Raw genomic sequence first — 17,948 nt, 5'->3', positions numbered from 1 at the left:
TTATGGTGCGTATTTGAGCATAGTGTTGTCCCTAGTTGTCTCTCATCGGTAGAATAACTAGACTTTTGATACATTAAATAAATGATCCAAGGGCAAGGGAAAATCAAATATAGTAACCAATTTTCAGTGTGATGATTGATTATTAACAGAGTTATATTTAATCAAATTACAGATTGCAATATTATTTTATAAATCACTTCTGGTATAAATAAAAGAAATGAAGGCATAACGAATATAAAAGAGTAACCGTATAAGGTAGGGAAGGTACATAATTATTAAACTTCATTCGCAGCAAAATATTTTATCAATAGGTATACAATAATAGTGAAGCGTCCATTACAGTCAACAGATGATTCAACATCACAGTCTAAATAGCTGCCTAGGAATCACAGAATATGTCTAAAAGTATATCAAGGTCAAGTCAGTGGAAAATGAATTTATTTTTGGTCAGTTTAGACAGTAATTCAGCTCTGAAGCTAGTTAGTGTTGTTTATCAGAACAAATCACTAATCACAGTCTTCTATGAGTTCTAAATAATCAGATTAATTTCGGAATATAAGGTAAGAAGTTGTTTATCTATCTTTGACTTAAGGTATCCTAAATGAGATCCACAATAATGTTCTGTTATTACACATTTCGATGTAAGAATAATAATTTATGAAAAGAACGCAAAGCTATTCAAATGTTTAGTTTCAACTCTGATAATTATATTACTCACTCTCATGTTAATTAATCACCTATTAATTGTTTTAAGTGCTTATGTACTTGTTATGTCAAAATCTAAAATGATACAAGAGCAACATATACACACCATATTTATATTTACGCCACCCACGCGCTCCTTATAATAGCGGAGCTAGTCTTTGAGACTCGATCTCAAACACTAGCTCCGCTTTAATTTTTTAGAACGTAAGTATGCATGCATATATGATTTTTCTCTACGTATAGGTAAGGTAAGAGAGTTAAACAATAGTCTACCTATTTATTTAACATCGTAAGAGAAGTAAGCAAGTAAACTTACGAATTATAATGATTGCTTATTATTTACAGATGGCTGCACATTCACCGGTAATGTTGGTGGGAGACACTCTAGGCCAACGGCACCGACACCTCAACTCGTTGGTGCGCGCGGCTAGAGAGAGTGGAACCACGGTCCAAGATGTGGAGGCAGTACCCGAGCAGGCTCCAGCCGACCGACTGTTCAAGGTAGACCTCGCCGTCTCACTCGGAGACGCAGACTACATCCTGCGGAACCTGAAACACGACGACATGCTGTTTGTGAGCAGAGCGCTGAAGGCCCGGTGGCTGCTAGACCGCCATGACGTCATCAACCCTCAATATTTGGAAGACACTCTCTTCCCTGAAATGGTTTCCCCGGCAGTCTCCAAGATGAGGCACTGGCTGTACATCAACCTGCGGGAACCCGCCAAGTGCCAGGAGTTCTATGAGTACTACAAACAGAACTCGTTCGAGTTCGCCATAAAGTTCCTCAGCCGCTGCAGCAATCGCTTCATACTGGAAGAAGTCCCCAAGATATTGGCCAAACTGTCGCCTCACTATTTAAAAGTTTTGTGCGAGAAATGCTCTACAGTCGCCAAAATATATTTTGATTCGTTGGCGACACAAGACGATGTTAAGAACTGCTACCTGAAACAAGAACAGGCCTACTACAATAGTATCAAATGCGTGCTGAAATCGGATGCCGATGTGTTTCTCGACATCACGGAAAAGTATTTCAGCTTTGATAAGTTTAAGAGATTCAGTCCACTGGCGACTGACTACATCGTGCGGTGCCATAAATCTAGAGTCACAAACAAGTTGGAGCTGTACGTGGCCCACATTTTGCACATCCCCACACTGGCTGCGAGGCTCAGTGTCGACGAGTGCCAGGAAGTTGTGCTGCAGCTTGCGAGGGCCAGCTACTTGCAGCACTGGTTCCAGTACAAAGCGGTAGAACCGCTGATTAAACGTCTACATCCTCAAAAAAGAGCAGCATTCAAAAAAAGAGTATTTGTTGTAAAGGATATTGGAGAATGCGTACAGGAATGGCCATACTTAACACCCCAATCACCTCAACAATCCGATACTTCATCTCATGTATTTGATGACGTACATTATGCACCTTTCACATCCCAACAGTTTACATTTAAACGCATGATTAAAAAAAGGAAATGTAGAGGCTACATGGCATGCGATATTGTGACTATCGAAGATAACATGAAATCAGACTTACAGCGATTGTTTGAAGAGTTCCGTTTCATTGGTTTCGATCGGGCTCTACACGATTTAGGACAACGATTAAGATCTACTGGCTCTGCTGAAAGGAGACGCGATATCTTTCTTGTTTTAGTAAGCAAGACCGGTGGACGCAGTGACGCGGTATCAGCTCTGTTACAACTAGCTGCGCGGCACAGCAACGAACCGGTTCACATTCGTGGTGCCGTTGTGCGCAGTCTGGTGAAGCGAGCTGCTGTGTGGCGCCTGCCTGCTGATGTTTGGCAACACTTGTTAGATTTTGGACGCGGGTTAGGTCTCGATGGCGCTCCCTCTGAGGCAGCGTGTTACGAAGGCCTGCATGCAGTTGTAATTCGTCAGTTATTAGCAGGCGAGTGCGAACCAACGATTGTAAATGCTTTTCTTAATAATTTTTCCTCATTAAAGGAGTATTCTTTAAAAGTGGACGAACGACTGCGTATTGCAGTTGGTCTCCAAAACTTGTTAGCGGCTGCTGCAGATTCGGAGCCAGCCAAAGCAGCGGAGCGCCTCAATCAACTACTCGATGTTATTGAAGTTTATGGCATTCATGTTCAAACAGTGGCGCCTGTCATTGGCATAATCAAAGGTTTAGCATTAAGTGACGAAGAAGTTGTACGTCCTTTACTAAAACGTTTGTATAAAGCCAAAATTGGGCGACAAGAACTGCTTCGCGAAAATTTAAAGTTCCGTTGTGATGAGGCAGCCTTACTGAACGCGCTTCGTCATGACCTTTTAGCCATTGAAACTAAACAAACTGTAGATGAAATAGCCAGAGGTGGAAAAAAATTCGACAGGTTCATTTCGAAGCTAGTAGTTTACTTTACACAAAATGAACAGCTCCCAATGTACTTCAGAACTGCGTTGCGAGAGAAGATCGCCTCGGAGGACAGTGAGAAACGTAATATTATAAAACAAGCGCGTCCCTTGGTGCGTCTATTGTACCAAGATTTCGCAAACATGTTGTCTGAGGTGGATGCAGCTGAGAAAAAGAAAGACGTTTTACGAGCGGCGTTGAGGGCTTGCGCACATCGCGCCCGGCCTATCGTCAATTTAGCAGAATGGGGCTGGAGTAGAGCTGGCGTGAAAGCAGTGGCGACGCGAGCGATGCGCTGTCGTGAAATAGAAAGAGCTGAATTTATCCGCACATTAGCGGCGGAGCGGCGCACGGTTCGAGTGGCCCTGGCACTCAGTTTGCGCTCTAAAGGAGGGCCAGTTCTCGACACCTTCGCATCAGCTGCGAAATTGCGGCCCGTTGTAGCACTGCACGTAGCGTTGCGTTATTTCCGACATTATGCTTCCAATGCTGATCTCGGTGTTTGGGAAATAATAAAACCTCTGCTTACCAGTGTTGACTTGTCATCCAAAACAAGACTTCGAAATTCTTTATTGAGAATCCAATGGATCCCATATGCGATTAAACCTGATTATTGTGCAACTTTATATTTTGTAAGTAACAAAATTTCGATTAGAGATTCTGAAGTTCTCTTACGTGAATTATGTGTACTTCTTCCAGAAGTAGAAGTTGATACAATTGAAACTATTTTAACTTGGCTGTTTGAGATGAAAGGAGAAGATGTAGTACCGCTGCCCTTTCCTGCAATGATAATGAGGTACCTTAACCTATCTAAAAATGATGAAGATTTAGAGAGGAGATTTACTAAAATTGGAAATCGGTTTTTGGAATGCTTAAGCAGTCTACGTTGTGACAACACCTCAAAAAAGTCTTCGAAAAAAGACTGCATCAAACTATTGATAGTTTGAAATACAATGCGGCATTTCTAGACAGTAAATACTCGGTCTGTTTGTCAGTAATGGAGAAGATATTAACTTGGCTTCAGACTTTGCTGCCAAAAGAAGAATACTTCTCTAAGTATGTAAAAATACACCTGACTATGTTGTACTTCAAGGCAGTTAGGCAGAGCATGAAACAGTTGCCAGAAGTGTTTGCCGACCCGAAGAGGAAGAGGACGGAGGGCGTGGAGGCCGTAGGCTTTGTGTTCGGGAGGTACATAGCGAAGGAGGTCTCTGAACTGGTCACTACATACTTCGACTCTATAATAGAACTTTATACAGGAACCCTTGTGGATTACTTAGGAGAATTTCCTGATGGTAGTTCGAGAGCTAAGTTCATGGAGTCAGTATTGAAAGGAATGTTGGCTGGTGCAGAAGGCACTCAGCGACGCATGGCAGTGTATGTGTTGAGAGATCGCTCTTATGACTTGAATAATGAAGTTAGAAAAGAATTAGAACATCTAATGATTCAGGATAAATACATGGAGTTTTTTGTGCACGCAGAATTGTGCAATTAGAAAACAATTAAGTCAATTAATTGGCAGAGTACACTAAAGTAGCATTTGTTTGTTTTGCATTTGCACAATTTAATAACATTATTATATATTATGTATTTGTTTTAGATGCGTGCCTATTATGTTGTTATTCATTTTGTAATTTGTTTTTTGAATTTATGTCAATAAATTATATTATCGTTTTTAAATAAATTGTACCATATTTTGCCTTGATTTTAGATTTTATAGGTACTATAGTTTTTTGAGAATATTCTCATGACAGAGAGACGTTTCATTTGGATAGTTTGTATACTAGTGGTGTGCCGTCGTTTAACAGCGGTTAATGAATTAAATAGAGAATACAACAGCAAGTGACAAATTAAGTAGAAAAATACGTTGTCCAATCTTTATTATCTATGCTAGCAACATATAGTGAACAAATGAACGAATTGAATAAAAGGGTGACCGAATGAAAAATAGAATAAAAGAGTGAATGAATGAAGAAGCCGGTAAAACACTAGATAAGTCAAGGTCTTGATATATTATAGTTAGATTACAGTCAGTGTGTGTCATCTGTGGTAGTATAGGTTGTGTAAACTACATGACGGTACAGAGCAGGGTAGACCTCGCCGTCTCACTCGGAGACGCAGACTACATCCTGCGGAACCTGAAACACGACGACATGCTGTTTGTGAGCAGAGCGCTGAAGGCCCGGTGGCTGCTAGACCGCCATGACGTCATCAACCCTCAATATTTGGAAGACACTCTCTTCCCTGAAATGGTTTCCCCGGCAGTCTCCAAGATGAGGCACTGGCTGTACATCAACCTGCGGGAACCCGCCAAGTGCCAGGAGTTCTATGAGTACTACAAACAGAACTCGTTCGAGTTCGCCATAAAGTTCCTCAGCCGCTGCAGCAATCGCTTCATACTGGAAGAAGTCCCCAAGATATTGGCCAAACTGTCGCCTCACTATTTAAAAGTTTTGTGCGAGAAATGCTCTACAGTCGCCAAAACATATTTTGATTCGTTGGCGACACAAGACGATGTTAAGAAATGCTATCTCGATCAAGAACACTGCCCTGATAACCAAAAATGCAGTAATCGACATTTTTGAGATTTTTACTTTTTGCAAGAAATGGGATCCCAAGGAGTTTATTAACCTGTAAAAAAACATATTTCATATAAAAAGTTCCCGGAAGTATGTTTTTTAGCATACGATTTTCGCAGTACTTACATGAAAACTATATCAATGATAAGAAAAAGCGCAGTATTTAACATATGCTAAAGAAGAATGCAGTATTTGTTGGAATGCCCTAAAATAAAGTGCAGTAATAGCCATTACTGTAACATTTTAATTTAATATCTATAGACCAGCTGCTAAGCCAAAACGCAGTACTCCACATTACTGCGTTTGTGCGTAGTAAAAGATCGCGAGATGGTAACCGTACGATACAGTGCCGCGTTTTGTTGAAGCAAATCAGTGCGTCGTCATCGTTCGGCGAAGTGAGACGTGCGGCACGCGGTGCGCTGTTGTTTTTTAATGGAACGAAATTTTGGTAAGTTTTTATAATTATAGTCTGCTTTTATATGTAGTGTATTATAGAGCATCAGGATCTTGAAATAAAAAAGCTGTCATCTGACGCGGCGGTTAGATTTTGGTTTTATTACCTATAACCTACAGGGAAAAGATACCGTTTTAGTATCTAACATTATCGTTAAGGGTTAATATCTATCATATAGAAGTATAATTTAATTGTAGGAATAAAATCTTAAAATAAAACTTACAACGACAACTAAATATATACCTACTCTGGAACTTTGTTACGTAATTTGGCGTGTCTGAACGTAGGCTTTGCGAACTTTAGCCACTTTAGCGCAAGTACATTCGTGAAGAAAACTATAAATGCAATTTTTATAATATACTAATAAAATTTCCCTAATACAGTGACGAAATACAAATAAAACAATAAAACAAAATAATACAAACTTAAACACTAAACAAAAACTTAACAATAAAAATTAACAACCGTAATAACGAAATACGAAAAGTTTTGCATTCGACTGCACTCAAGACAAATATAGCGACACGAACACGACACCGATGCTAATGTGTGACAGAGACACCGAGTACCGAGTACCGAGTATTGCCGAATAAGCACGAAGCTTGCCGAAGTAACCAAAAAGGGATGTCCAGTAGGCGTGCATGAGGATGTTGTTTAATCGATTTTCTTAAAATCGATTGCAATCATATCACACAAAAATATATTTATTTTCAATGTTATATATATTTTTTAATTATCTTAAATAGTTGTTACTCAAATAGTCGTTAATGATAATTGATATTCAAGTAAATCATAACTTTCAATTGAGAAAATACATTCTTTTAGTTTTATTTCAATGTCGAAATATCGTTTATTAATGACAAAATTAACATTTCTTAATTTTATTTCGTTTAATATATCATATAAAAAAATCAATAAACTCTAAATAAAAATATCGATTGCGATATTTGATCGATAAAGGGTCAATTGTATTTAGAAATGGTCAATCTCTAGCCTAGATCGCCGCCCCCCGTACGTTGCCTCATGCCACCATTTGGTTCTTAAAAAGACTTATTACGCAACCTTCTGCACGAAGTTCAGACTCGCCAAGTTACGTTGATCGTACTGTACCTAAAGAATAATTAAAGTTACCTATCTGATAGAATTATTAAGAATATAAAGGTACTCAATATTTCTAACAGATAGGTAAAGTTAGCTATCTGATATGTAGGTATTTAATATTTTTAACAGAAATGTAACTTTGGGTATCTATAGACAAAATATATAGTTCCGATTAGGTAGTTAGTTTATAGTAGATTTAAGGTATTAGTATACTATATTTCGTGTCGTGTTTCGATTTGTTACGTGTTTTTTTTTGTTTTGTTTCCTGCTTAATATACATTTATTATTTATTTGTTTTAGAACATTGTCTTCATAATGTCTGTCAAAAATTCCCGCGGAAGAAACATGTTAAAAACGCTTACAATTAAGCAGGTAATATAGAAAATATTGTTACTACTTAGAGATTAATCTAATATGTTCCTACTATTAAATAATATATGAGTCAGTCTAACTGATGTTAATATGAATGTTGTCTTAATAAAGATTAATTTTCTTCTACAAATTGTTTAATTTTAATATCCCCGCAATCGGTTTAAACCACAGAACAAACTTTTCTTTCAAAAATCCTTGTAAGAGGATATTAGGTATACGGTAAGCTAACCAAATAAGGCCTACCTTATTTTTATTACCGCCTAGCTCGTAGGTTCACAGTTCCCGCCTCGGTTTCCAAAATGGCAATGGGCTGATAATTTCAAAATCTTATATTTATTTATTAAACTTTATAATAATGGAATCAAAATGGCTTTAGAAACAAAAATTACAATTTTGTAAACACAAATAACTAAAGTGTCACTTTGGCCTTATTGGGAACCCTATGTCTTAATAAGGCCTCAATAAAAACTAGTAAGTATTCAACTACTTAATTATAACAAAACTTTGTCAATGCTTATAATAAATGTAATGAGATCTTATTAATTAATTTTGGTCATTATACATCAGGCTAAACGAGTTTCTCATCATGTAATACCCAAGTAACATCTTTGAAGTCATCGGTACCTACCCCAGCATCAGTCAAACGAATGAGAATAACTTCTTGTTCTGTAGCCAATTTAGCGACCGACCTAGCTTTCGTGTAGTGGAAACCACTCTTTAGATGATGCGTACTTCTTTGGAAGTTATATCTGGCTGCAGCAGCCTACCGGGTAAAACAGGGTGCATAAAATTCGATGAATAGATACTATGAAGAATTTCCCGATATCCATTCACCCCTTTTCCGTATCTATTCACCCCGTTTACCCCTTTCTACCATTTTAACAGCGTTTTCCATCTTTTGCAAAATTCATTGGCTTTCTTTTTGACAGAAGCTGGTGATCCGTTTTCTATGAAATTACTGAAAAACAACTATGCCGTAATAAGGCCTACACGTTTTTTTTGTAGGCTTTATTAGGGCATGGCACATAGGTAAACAAAACAACGATTATATGAAATACACCGATATTATAGCTATTACACTAATGTGAGGAGATGGCTAAATGTATAATTGCCATATAGACAAAACACGGCACGTCGTATACTGATAAATATAAAAATACTAACAGTTTACGCTACTCGAATTTTATAAAAACTAAAGTGCGCTCCACGTCGTGATTGTTTTCGTCTGTAGGTTCCAACATAATCGCGGCACGGGTTGCTTGCTGTGCTCAAATTAGTTAAGTAATGTGCATGCACACTTCTACAAACTTTGGCGACCATTCGACATCGGGAAGAGGGAAATTTTTAAAATAGGCTTTATTGGGGCATAGGCCTTATTTGGTTAGGTTACTATACATCGACTTAGCCCCGGACATCAAAAAGCGGTAATTAATACTTAGCAACAATGCAGTAATCAACATGCGCTAGACCATAATGCAGTAATGAACGCAATTGCTGCATTTAATCTTAGTATCCTCTGGTTTCCACAAGGCCCGATGCTAAAGCTAAACGCAATAATACGCATTATTAATGGACATACAAATTTATGAAACATAAGATAATTATCTTTGAAAAGCTTAATTTTTTTCCTATTTTACTGATATATTTGAATGGCTATAAAATACATACAACTTCCTCAAATATGTTAAAATGTCTTTCCCGCGTTTATCTCGAAACCGCCATTTTGCGATTACTGCATTCTTCGTTATGACGGCAGAACAGCCCTACTACAACAGCATCAAATGCGTATTAAAAACGGATGCCGATGTGTTTTTAGACATCACGGAAAAGTATTTCATTTGCGATATGTTTAAGAGATTCAGTCCACTGGCGACTGACTACATCGTGCGGTGCCATAAATCTAGAGTCACAAACAAGTTGGAGCTGTACGTGGCCCACATTTTGCACATCCCCACACTGGCTGCGAGGCTCAGTGTCGACGAGTGCCAGGAAGTTGTGCTGCAGCTTGCGAGGGCCAGCTACTTGCAGCACTGGTTCCAGTACAAAGCGGTAGAACCGCTGATTACACGTCTACATCCTCAAAAGAGACCTGCTTTCAAGAAACGTGTCTTTGTTGACAAAGACGTCGGTGAATTAGTGGAGAAATGGCCATACGATGTACCTGGCTCTCCGATTAGACCTGGCATTAGTGGACCTCACATTTTTGATGATCGGGATTTCGTACCAGACATTATAGCAGAGCCTCGTTTTGCTTCGGGCGGGCGCTATACGCTTATGTCGGGAGGCATGTGTTTTGGGCTTGCAAGTGCTAATTATGAAAGAGATAATTATGAACCAAATCACGTTTTTGGGAAAATAAGAACTGATCTAGACCGGCTGTTCGATGAGTTCCGCTTTATTGGATTCGATCGCGCACTGCATGAATTGAGCCAACGGTTAATTGCCACCGTTTCCCCAGACAGGCGACGTGACATTTTTATGGTTTTGGTTAGTAAAACCGGCGGTCGTACGGATGCGGTGAAAACATTTTTGCAGCTCGCCTTACGGCACAGTAACGAGCCCGCGCATACCCGAGCCGCTGTAATGCGCAGTCTTGTGAAGCGAGCCGCCGTGTGGCGCCTCCCTGCCGACGTTTGGCAACTACTGCTAGACTACGGACACGGGCTGGGGCTGGACGGAACGACGCCAGAAGCGGCGTGTCACGAAGGACTACATGCTGTTGTAATTCGCCAGCTGTTGGCTGGCCAGTGCGAACCAACCATTTGCGATGCTTTTTTAAGAGATTTTTCAACTTTGGCAGAATATTCTCTGAAGCCGGAAGAACAGGTGTGCGTTACCACTAATCTTCAAAATATGTTGACATCGACCGCTGTCGATGTTGAGCCTGCAGTTGCCGCGCAGCGCCTGAGTCAGATGTTGGATGTGCTAAAGGCATTCCACATCCGTATCGAGGCATCCTCACCTGTCGTGAAAGCTGTGTTGGATTTAGCTCTCCAGGACAAGGATGTCGCGCGACCTTTGCTGGAGCGACTTTACAACGCAAAGATAGCGCGGCGCGAGCTGCTGCGCCTCAGTATGACGTTCAGGCGAGATCAAGCAGCGCTATTGAATGCGTTGCGCCATGACCCACTCGCGCTTGAGGTGACACAAGTTGTTGATATCCTGTATGTACGCAACACAAAATTAGACAGTTTTACTGCAAAGCTAGTTGTGTACTTCGACCAAAAGCAAGATTTCACAACTCAACTCAAGAATGCATTAAAAGAAAAGATTTTACAGCCACCAGAAGAGACACCACCAAGAGGATCCACCGTAGTCGGGTTTGAACAACCAATGAGAACTTTTCCACCACGCAGTATTCGGCGTGAACCAACAAGCAATGACATGTCGGATCGTTGTCAACCTCCTATATTTCCTCACCGACACCTGCCACAATTCCCGCCACGACACTGGCCACAGTTCCCGCCTCGGTTTCCACCACGGCCACGTATACCCATCATACGCGGTCTAAAAATAAAATTGATTCGACCATTAGCAAGTCTTATCTGCCAGGAGTTGGAGTTGGAACAAGAACTAAAAGAGTTAGATCAAGCGGGTGCCGACTTTGTCAAGTTGGCCGCGGAGCTGAGAGCGTGTGGACATCGCGCTCGGCCTATAGTCAGTTTAGCAGAATGGGGCTGGAGTAGGGCTGGCGTGAAAGCTGTGGCGACGCAAGCGATGCGCTGTCGTGAAATAGAAAGAGCTGAGTTTATCCGCACATTGGCGGCGGAGCGGCGTACGGTTCGGGTGGCCCTAGCACTCAGTTTGCGCTCCAAAGAAGGACCAGTGCTTGACACCTTCACTTCGTTTGCGAAGCTACGTCCCGCGGCAGCTCTGCGGGCTGGCTTGCAGTATTTCCGCCGACGAGGCGACACTGCTGAGCTAGGTGTTTGGGATATCATTAAACCGTTGCTATCCACGGTCGACCTAACACGTCGCGAACGACTCCGTCGTTTACTAGCCAATACTCATTGGATTCCATCTCCCATTAAGGCTGATTATTGCATTAATGTTTACCTTGCCATCAATAAGATCTCTAAGTCGGTTGGTCTAAACATTCTTCAAGAACTGTCCAGAATTTTACCAGAAGCCGATGAGTCAATCGATAAAGTATTGTTAGACATTTTGGACAGTAGTGATGGCAAGACGCCGGCTGTTTTTATACGATATTTGATGCTCTCTGTAAATGATGAGGATCTGGAAAAAAGACTACTTAAGATAGGAAACCGATTTTTAGAACATTTAAATACTCTACGCCGTGAGGAACATGGAGAATTCCATAGAAGATTTAATCAAGTCCTAATGAGTTTGCTGTATAACACCGCATTCTTGGACACGAAGTACGCGTGCTGTTTGAAAGTTTTCGAAACGATCTTGGATTGGATGAATAGATTTATGACGAAAGAAAGAAATTTCGTAATTTTGTAAGTCAGAATCATCTTTTGGCATAAATTGATACGCATAATAATTGAAAGGTAGAACCATCATATTGCAGAATGTTCACTGTCAGAATCGTCTTTTGGCATAAATTTCATAACCATAATAATTAAAAAGTAGAACCATCATATCTCAGAATGTTCACAGTTAGAATCGTCTTTTGGCATACTTTTGATATCCATAATAATTGAAAGACTCATCTATCACGCAAGCATGCAGCATACATGCAAGCATGCAGCATGCAAGCAAGCATGCAAACAAGCAAGCAAGCAAGCAGCATGCAAGCAAGCATGCAGCATGCATGCAAGCAAGCAAGCAAGCAGCATGCAAGCAAGCATGCAGCATGCATGCAAGCAAGCAAGCAAGCAAGCATGCAAGCAAGCAAGTAGCATGCAAGCAAGCATGGTTTCTGTCACGGCTCCGGCGCTGCGCGCCTACGCGATTTTAAATTGCACTCTAGGGGTAGGACAAACAAGACTACGTGCAGTCGGTTTTGCAGCGATTCGGTCCTGTCACTTCACTAACTTTTATTCTACCATCTTCTTAATATGCCAAGTGTAATTATGCCAAACAATCGTCGCTCTAAATAAACCTTATGTGAAACAAAATTATACAAAATTAAGCTTTGCCAAACGTAATTATGCGAAATAAAATTCTACCATCTTAAAAGTATGCCTTTGTAAATTCGGACATATAAACATTCGACAAAACAATAATTATATTAAATGATTTTAATGCCATATGTATATTCGTTTAAAGAAGATTCTGCCAAGTGTGTTATGCCAAACAAATTTCGGAGCATTAAAATTCTGCCAGATAGAGGGAACCCGATTCCGATGACGTCATTTTGTTCGGGTGTGGCTGTGATGTGCAGACATTCCCAAATTAATTCGAAGGTCAGAGAGCCGGTGTACACTCTGTGGTTAGAATATTAGGTTATTATGATTCACAACACAAAAGTTTATTCAACTACGTAGCAGTGAAAATACGTATTTATTCAATATTCGTGATTAATTTTGTAAGAGTTTTTCAGTATTTACCATCGAATGACAGGAAATACCTGAAGTGATACGTAATTAGAGGTATGTATTAGCTATTAATAAGTATTTGTATTTGTTTATATTTACCAACTAGGTAATATTTTTATTTGAGACTTTATCTATATTTTAGATTAGATTATTAAAGCTATTTCTCATGGTAAGTACCTATGAAATATTTCTGTAAAAGATTGGTATGTATTTTACATTACAATTGTATTATGTGTCTTTATTTATTTAACGATTACGTACCTACAAGGGCGTAATCATGACGTTGCCATGTCAAGGCCTTAAGACACATAAGATTGCCACAATAAGGTTTAGGTATAGCCTAGGTATGTACCTACGTTTGTTAATGAACGAAAACTCTAGTAGGTGTGTTGGTATTTATAATTAATCTTTTAATATAAGTGTTAGTAACAGGCTGATGATGATGATGATAAGTGTTAGTGTAGTGTTCCTTTTTCCAGATATCCAAATCCAAAACAGCATCTACTGGCTTAATACTATCTTAAACACAGAATACTTCGTTTTACGTGATCTCAAACATGCATTGTTTTAATTTTAATACATATAAAAAAGAAAAAATACTTTTAACGAGAAATGTTCTATACCTATTTGTTAAGATAGGTATCTAGTATTGATTGCGATTTATTTTGTTCATTCACAGATGGCTCCACATTCACCAGTTATGTTGTTGGGAGACACTCTAGGCCAACGGCACCGACACCTCAACTCGTTGGTGCGCGCGGCTAGAGAGAGTGGAACCACGGTCCAAGATGTGGAGGCAGTACCCGAGCAGGCTCCAGCCGACCGACTGTTCAAGGTAGACCTCGCCGTCTCACTCGGAGACGCAGACTACATCCTGCGGAACCTGAAACACGACGACATGCTGTTTGTGAGCAGAGCGCTGAAGGCCCGGTGGCTGCTAGACCGCCATGACGTCATCAACCCTCAATATTTGGAAGACACTCTCTTCCCTGAAATGGTTTCCCCGGCAGTCTCCAAGATGAGGCACTGGCTGTACATCAACCTGCGGGAACCCGCCAAGTGCCAGGAGTTCTATGAGTACTACAAACAGAACTCGTTCGAGTTCGCCATAAAGTTCCTCAGCCGCTGCAGCAATCGCTTCATACTGGAAGAAGTCCCCAAGATATTGGCCAAACTGTCGCCTCACTATTTAAAAGTTTTGTGCGAGAAATGCTCTACAGTCGCCAAAATATATTTTGATTCGTTGGCGACACAAGACGATGTTAAGAACTGCTACCTGAAACAAGAACAGGCCTACTACAATAGTATAAAATGCGTGCTGAAATCGGATGCTGATGTGTTTCTCGACATCACGGAAAAGTATTTCAGCTTTGATAAGTTCAAGAGATTCAGTCCACTGGCGACTGACTACATCGTGCGGTGCCATAAATCTAGAGTCACAAACAAGTTGGAGCTGTACGTGGCCCACATTTTGCACATCCCCACACTGGCTGCGAGGCTCAGTGTCGACGAGTGCCAGGAAGTTGTGCTGCAGCTTGCGAGGGCCAGCTACTTGCAGCACTGGTTCCAGTACAAAGCGGTAGAACCACTGATTAAACGTCTACATCCTCAAAAAAGAGCAGCATTCAAAAAAAGAGTATTTGTTGTAAAGGATATTGGAGAATGCGTACAGGAATGGCCATACTTAACACCCCAATCACCTCAACAATCCGATACTTCATCTCATGTATTTGATGACGTACATTATGCACCTTTCACATCCGAACAGTTTACATGTAGACGCATGACAAAACATATGAAAATGGGTGAAAAAAAAGGCTACATGGCATGGGATATTGTGACTATCGAAGGTAACATAAAATCAGACTTACAGCTATTGTTTGAAGAGTTCCGTTTCATTGGTTTCGATCGGGCTCTACACGATTTAGGACAACGATTAAGATCTACTGGCTCTGCTGAAAGGAGACGCGATATCTTTCTTGTTTTAGTAAGCAAGACCGGTGGACGCAGTGACGCGGTATCAGCTCTGTTACAACTAGCTGCGCGGCACAGCAACGAACCGGTTCACATTCGTGGTGCCGTTGTGCGCAGTCTGGTGAAGCGAGCTGCTGTGTGGCGCCTGCCTGCTGATGTTTGGCAACACTTGTTAGATTTTGGACGCGGGTTAGGTCTCGATGGCGGTCCCTCTGAGGCAGCGTGTTACGAAGGCCTGCATGCAGTTGTAATTCGTCAGTTATTAGCAGGCGAGTGCGAACCAACGATTGTAAATGCTTTTCTTAATAATTTTTCCTCATTAAAGGAGTATTCTTTAAAAGTGGACGAACGCCTGCGTATTGCAGTTGGTCTCCAAAACTTGTTAGCGGCTGCTGCAGATTCGGAGCCAGCCAAAGCAGCGGAGCGCCTCAATCAACTACTCGATGTTATAGAAGTTTATGGCATTCACGTTCAAACAGTGGCGCCTGTTATTGGCATTATCAAAGGTTTAGCATTAAGTGACGAAGAAGTTGTACGTCCTTTATTAGAACGTTTGTATAAAGCCAAAATTGGGCGCCAAGAACTGCTTCGCGAAAATTTAAAGTTTCGTTGTGATGAGGCAGCCTTACTGAACGCGCTTCGTCATGACCTTTTAGCCCTTGAATCTAAACAAATTGTAGATGAAATAGCCAGAGGAGGAAAAAAATTCGACAGGTTCATTTCGAAGCTAGTAGTATACTTTACACAAAATGAACAGCTCCCAATGTACTTCAGAACTGCGTTGCGAGAGAAGATCGCCTCGGAGGACAGTGAGAAACGTAATATTATAAAACAAGCGCGTCCCTTGGTGCGTCTATTGTACCAAGATTTCGAAAACATGTTGTCTGAGGTGGATGCAACTGAGAAAAAGAAAGACGTTTTACGAGCGGCGTTGAAGGCTTGCGCACATCGCGCCCGGCCTATAGTCAGTTTAGCAGAATGGGGCTGGAGTAGGGCTGGCGTGAAAGCTGTGGCGACGCGAGCGATGCGATGTCGTGAAATAGAAAGAGCCGAGTTTATCCGCACATTAGCGATGGAGCGGCGCACGGTCCGAGTGGCCCTGGCACTCAGTTTGCGCTCTAAAGGAGGGCCAGTTCTCGACACCTTCGCATCAGCTGCGAAATTGCGGCCCGTTGTAGCACTGCACGTAGCGTTGCGTTATTTCCGACATTATGCTGATCTCGGTGTTTGGGAAATAATAAAACCTCTGCTTACCAGTGTTGACTTGTCATCCAAAACAAGACTTCGAAATTCTTTATTGAGAATCCAATGGATCCCATATGCGATTAAACCTGATTATTGTGCAACTTTATATTTTGTAAGTAACAACATTTCGATTAGAGAAGATCTCTTACGTGAATTATGTGTACTTCTTCCAGATGTAGAAGTTGATACAATTGAAACTATTTTAACTTGGCTGTTTGAGATGAAAGGAGAAGATGTAGTACCGCTGCCCTTTCCTGCAATGATAATGAGGTACCTTAACCTATCTAAAAATGATGAAGATTTAGAGAGGAGATTTACTAAAATTGGAAATCGGTTTTTGGAATGCTTAAGCAGTCTACGTTGTGACAACACCTCAAAAAAAGTCTTCGAAAAAAGACTGCATCAAACTATTGATAGTTTGAAATACAATGCGGCATTTCTAGACAGTAAATACTCGGTCTGTTTGTCAGTAATGGAGAAGATATTAACTTGGCTTCAGACTTTGCTGCCAAAAGAAGAATACTTCTCTAAGTATGTAAAAATACACCTGACTATGTTGTACTTCAAGGCAGTTAGGCAGAGCATGAAACAGTTGCCAGAAGTGTTTGCCGACCCGAAGAGGAAGAGGACGGAGGGCGTGGAGGCCGTAGGCTTTGTGTTCGGGAGGTACATAGCGAAGGAGGTCTCTGACCTGGTCACTACGTACTTCGACTCTATAATAGAACTTTATACAGGAACCCTTGTGGATTACTTAGGAGAATTTCCTGATGGTAGTTCGAGAGCTAAGTTCATGGAGTCAGTATTGAAAGGAATGTTGGCTGGTGCAGAAGGCACTCAGCGACGCATGGCAGTGTATGTGTTGAGAGATCGCTCTTATGACTTGAATAATGAAGTTAGAAAAGAATTAGAACATCTAATGATTCAGGATAAATACATGGAGTTTTTTGTGCACGCAGAATTGTGCAATTAGAAAACAATTAAGTCAATTAATTGGGTTGGTTACCAATTAATTGTCACTTTACCAAAATTGGGGAGATTTGGGAAAACACAAAACACATTTAAATAAAAGCTCCTGATTTGATCTCACATCCATCGCTCAATACTGCAAAGGTAATCAATGTTACCTGTACGAGACCGAGGTTTGCGTTGGGACCACTAGAGGAACCAGGATTCACTCTGATTCTTCAAAAGTCAAGTTCGCCAGGTTTCCAGCGGAGGACAACAGAGGGCAGTTCTCTCCAAGCGATTTATATTTTATGGAACTTTTATAATTTTTCTTTTTAATGTTGACATTGTGTTTTTGTATAGTTGTAATTTTAACAACGTCTTAGTTTTTGTATTTTTTTTTTCTTTGTGACGTATTTTTGTACTTACGTCAATTTTTTGTACATACAATGTGATTTCTAACCCGTTAAGTTGTCCTGGGTCGAAGGGGTCGACTCCCCTCCCCCTAAAAATTATGGCCATTTTAATATTTTTTTTACGTTTATTTGATATCAAAGGTTGTTTGCGTCGTAGAAACAAAAAAAAGTAGCTAACTAATTCATTACTTTTTTCATATGTTTGATATGTTTTGGTGAGAAAAATAATCTCAAAAAATTATTGATGAGTACTCAGCCTTATTAGAAGTACGCCTATCACATTATAGT

The 17,948-nt window shown here is 40.5% G+C and overlaps 5 protein-coding genes across 6 annotated transcripts in view; all 5 read left to right on the top strand.

Moving 5' to 3' along the window:
- Positions 1-48: 48 nt before the first annotated feature.
- On the top strand, positions 49-17,680 carry LOC118276702 (uncharacterized). Its single transcript, XM_050699922.1, has 2 exons — positions 49-255; positions 13,760-17,680. Exon 2 carries the CDS (start codon positions 13,760-13,762, stop codon positions 17,267-17,269), a length of 3,510 nt encoding a protein of 1,169 aa, XP_050555879.1. The 5' UTR covers positions 49-255; the 3' UTR covers positions 17,270-17,680.
- Positions 262-4,754, top strand: LOC118276701 (uncharacterized). The gene is given in 3 exon segments (XM_050699921.1): positions 262-560; positions 1,051-3,976; positions 3,979-4,754. Coding segments are annotated over 2 exon segments (3,513 nt in total). The 5' UTR covers positions 262-560; the 3' UTR covers positions 4,566-4,754.
- LOC118276700 (uncharacterized) lies at positions 5,128-7,724 on the top strand. Its single transcript, XM_050699971.1, has 2 exons — positions 5,128-6,097; positions 7,505-7,724. Exon 1 carries the CDS (start codon positions 5,143-5,145, stop codon positions 5,653-5,655), a length of 513 nt encoding a protein of 170 aa, XP_050555928.1. The 5' UTR covers positions 5,128-5,142; the 3' UTR covers positions 5,656-6,097; positions 7,505-7,724.
- On the top strand, positions 8,767-12,273 carry LOC126911651 (uncharacterized). Its single transcript, XM_050699934.1, has one exon. The coding sequence runs from the start codon at positions 9,266-9,268 to the stop codon at positions 12,041-12,043; it is 2,778 nt and encodes a 925-aa protein (XP_050555891.1). The 5' UTR covers positions 8,767-9,265; the 3' UTR covers positions 12,044-12,273.
- The window catches only part of LOC118276642 (uncharacterized), a 23,142-nt gene continuing 18,139 nt past the window's right edge, over positions 12,946-17,948 (top strand). The window contains exon 1 of one of the 2 annotated variants that reach the window (XM_050699920.1): positions 12,946-13,134. The gene's annotated coding sequence lies outside the window, so the exon portion shown is untranslated. The remainder of the gene's footprint in view (positions 13,135-17,948) is intronic. The other variant, XM_035595024.2, reaches the window with a different exon arrangement.

Source organism: Spodoptera frugiperda, chromosome 17 (assembly GCF_023101765.2).
Source record: "Spodoptera frugiperda isolate SF20-4 chromosome 17, AGI-APGP_CSIRO_Sfru_2.0, whole genome shotgun sequence".
Lineage (NCBI taxonomy): Eukaryota > Metazoa > Arthropoda > Insecta > Lepidoptera > Noctuidae > Spodoptera > Spodoptera frugiperda.
The sequence above is the reverse complement of the archived record's forward strand: the minus strand, read 5'-3'. Positions and strand labels throughout refer to the sequence as shown.

Coding starts and splice junctions, on each gene's coding strand:
- LOC118276700 (XM_050699971.1), top strand. CDS start 5,143: ATGACGGTACAGAGCAGGGTAGACCTCGCCGTCTCACTCGGAGACGCA.
- LOC126911651 (XM_050699934.1), top strand. CDS start 9,266: ATGTCTTTCCCGCGTTTATCTCGAAACCGCCATTTTGCGATTACTGCA.
- LOC118276702 (XM_050699922.1), top strand. CDS start 13,760: ATGGCTCCACATTCACCAGTTATGTTGTTGGGAGACACTCTAGGCCAA.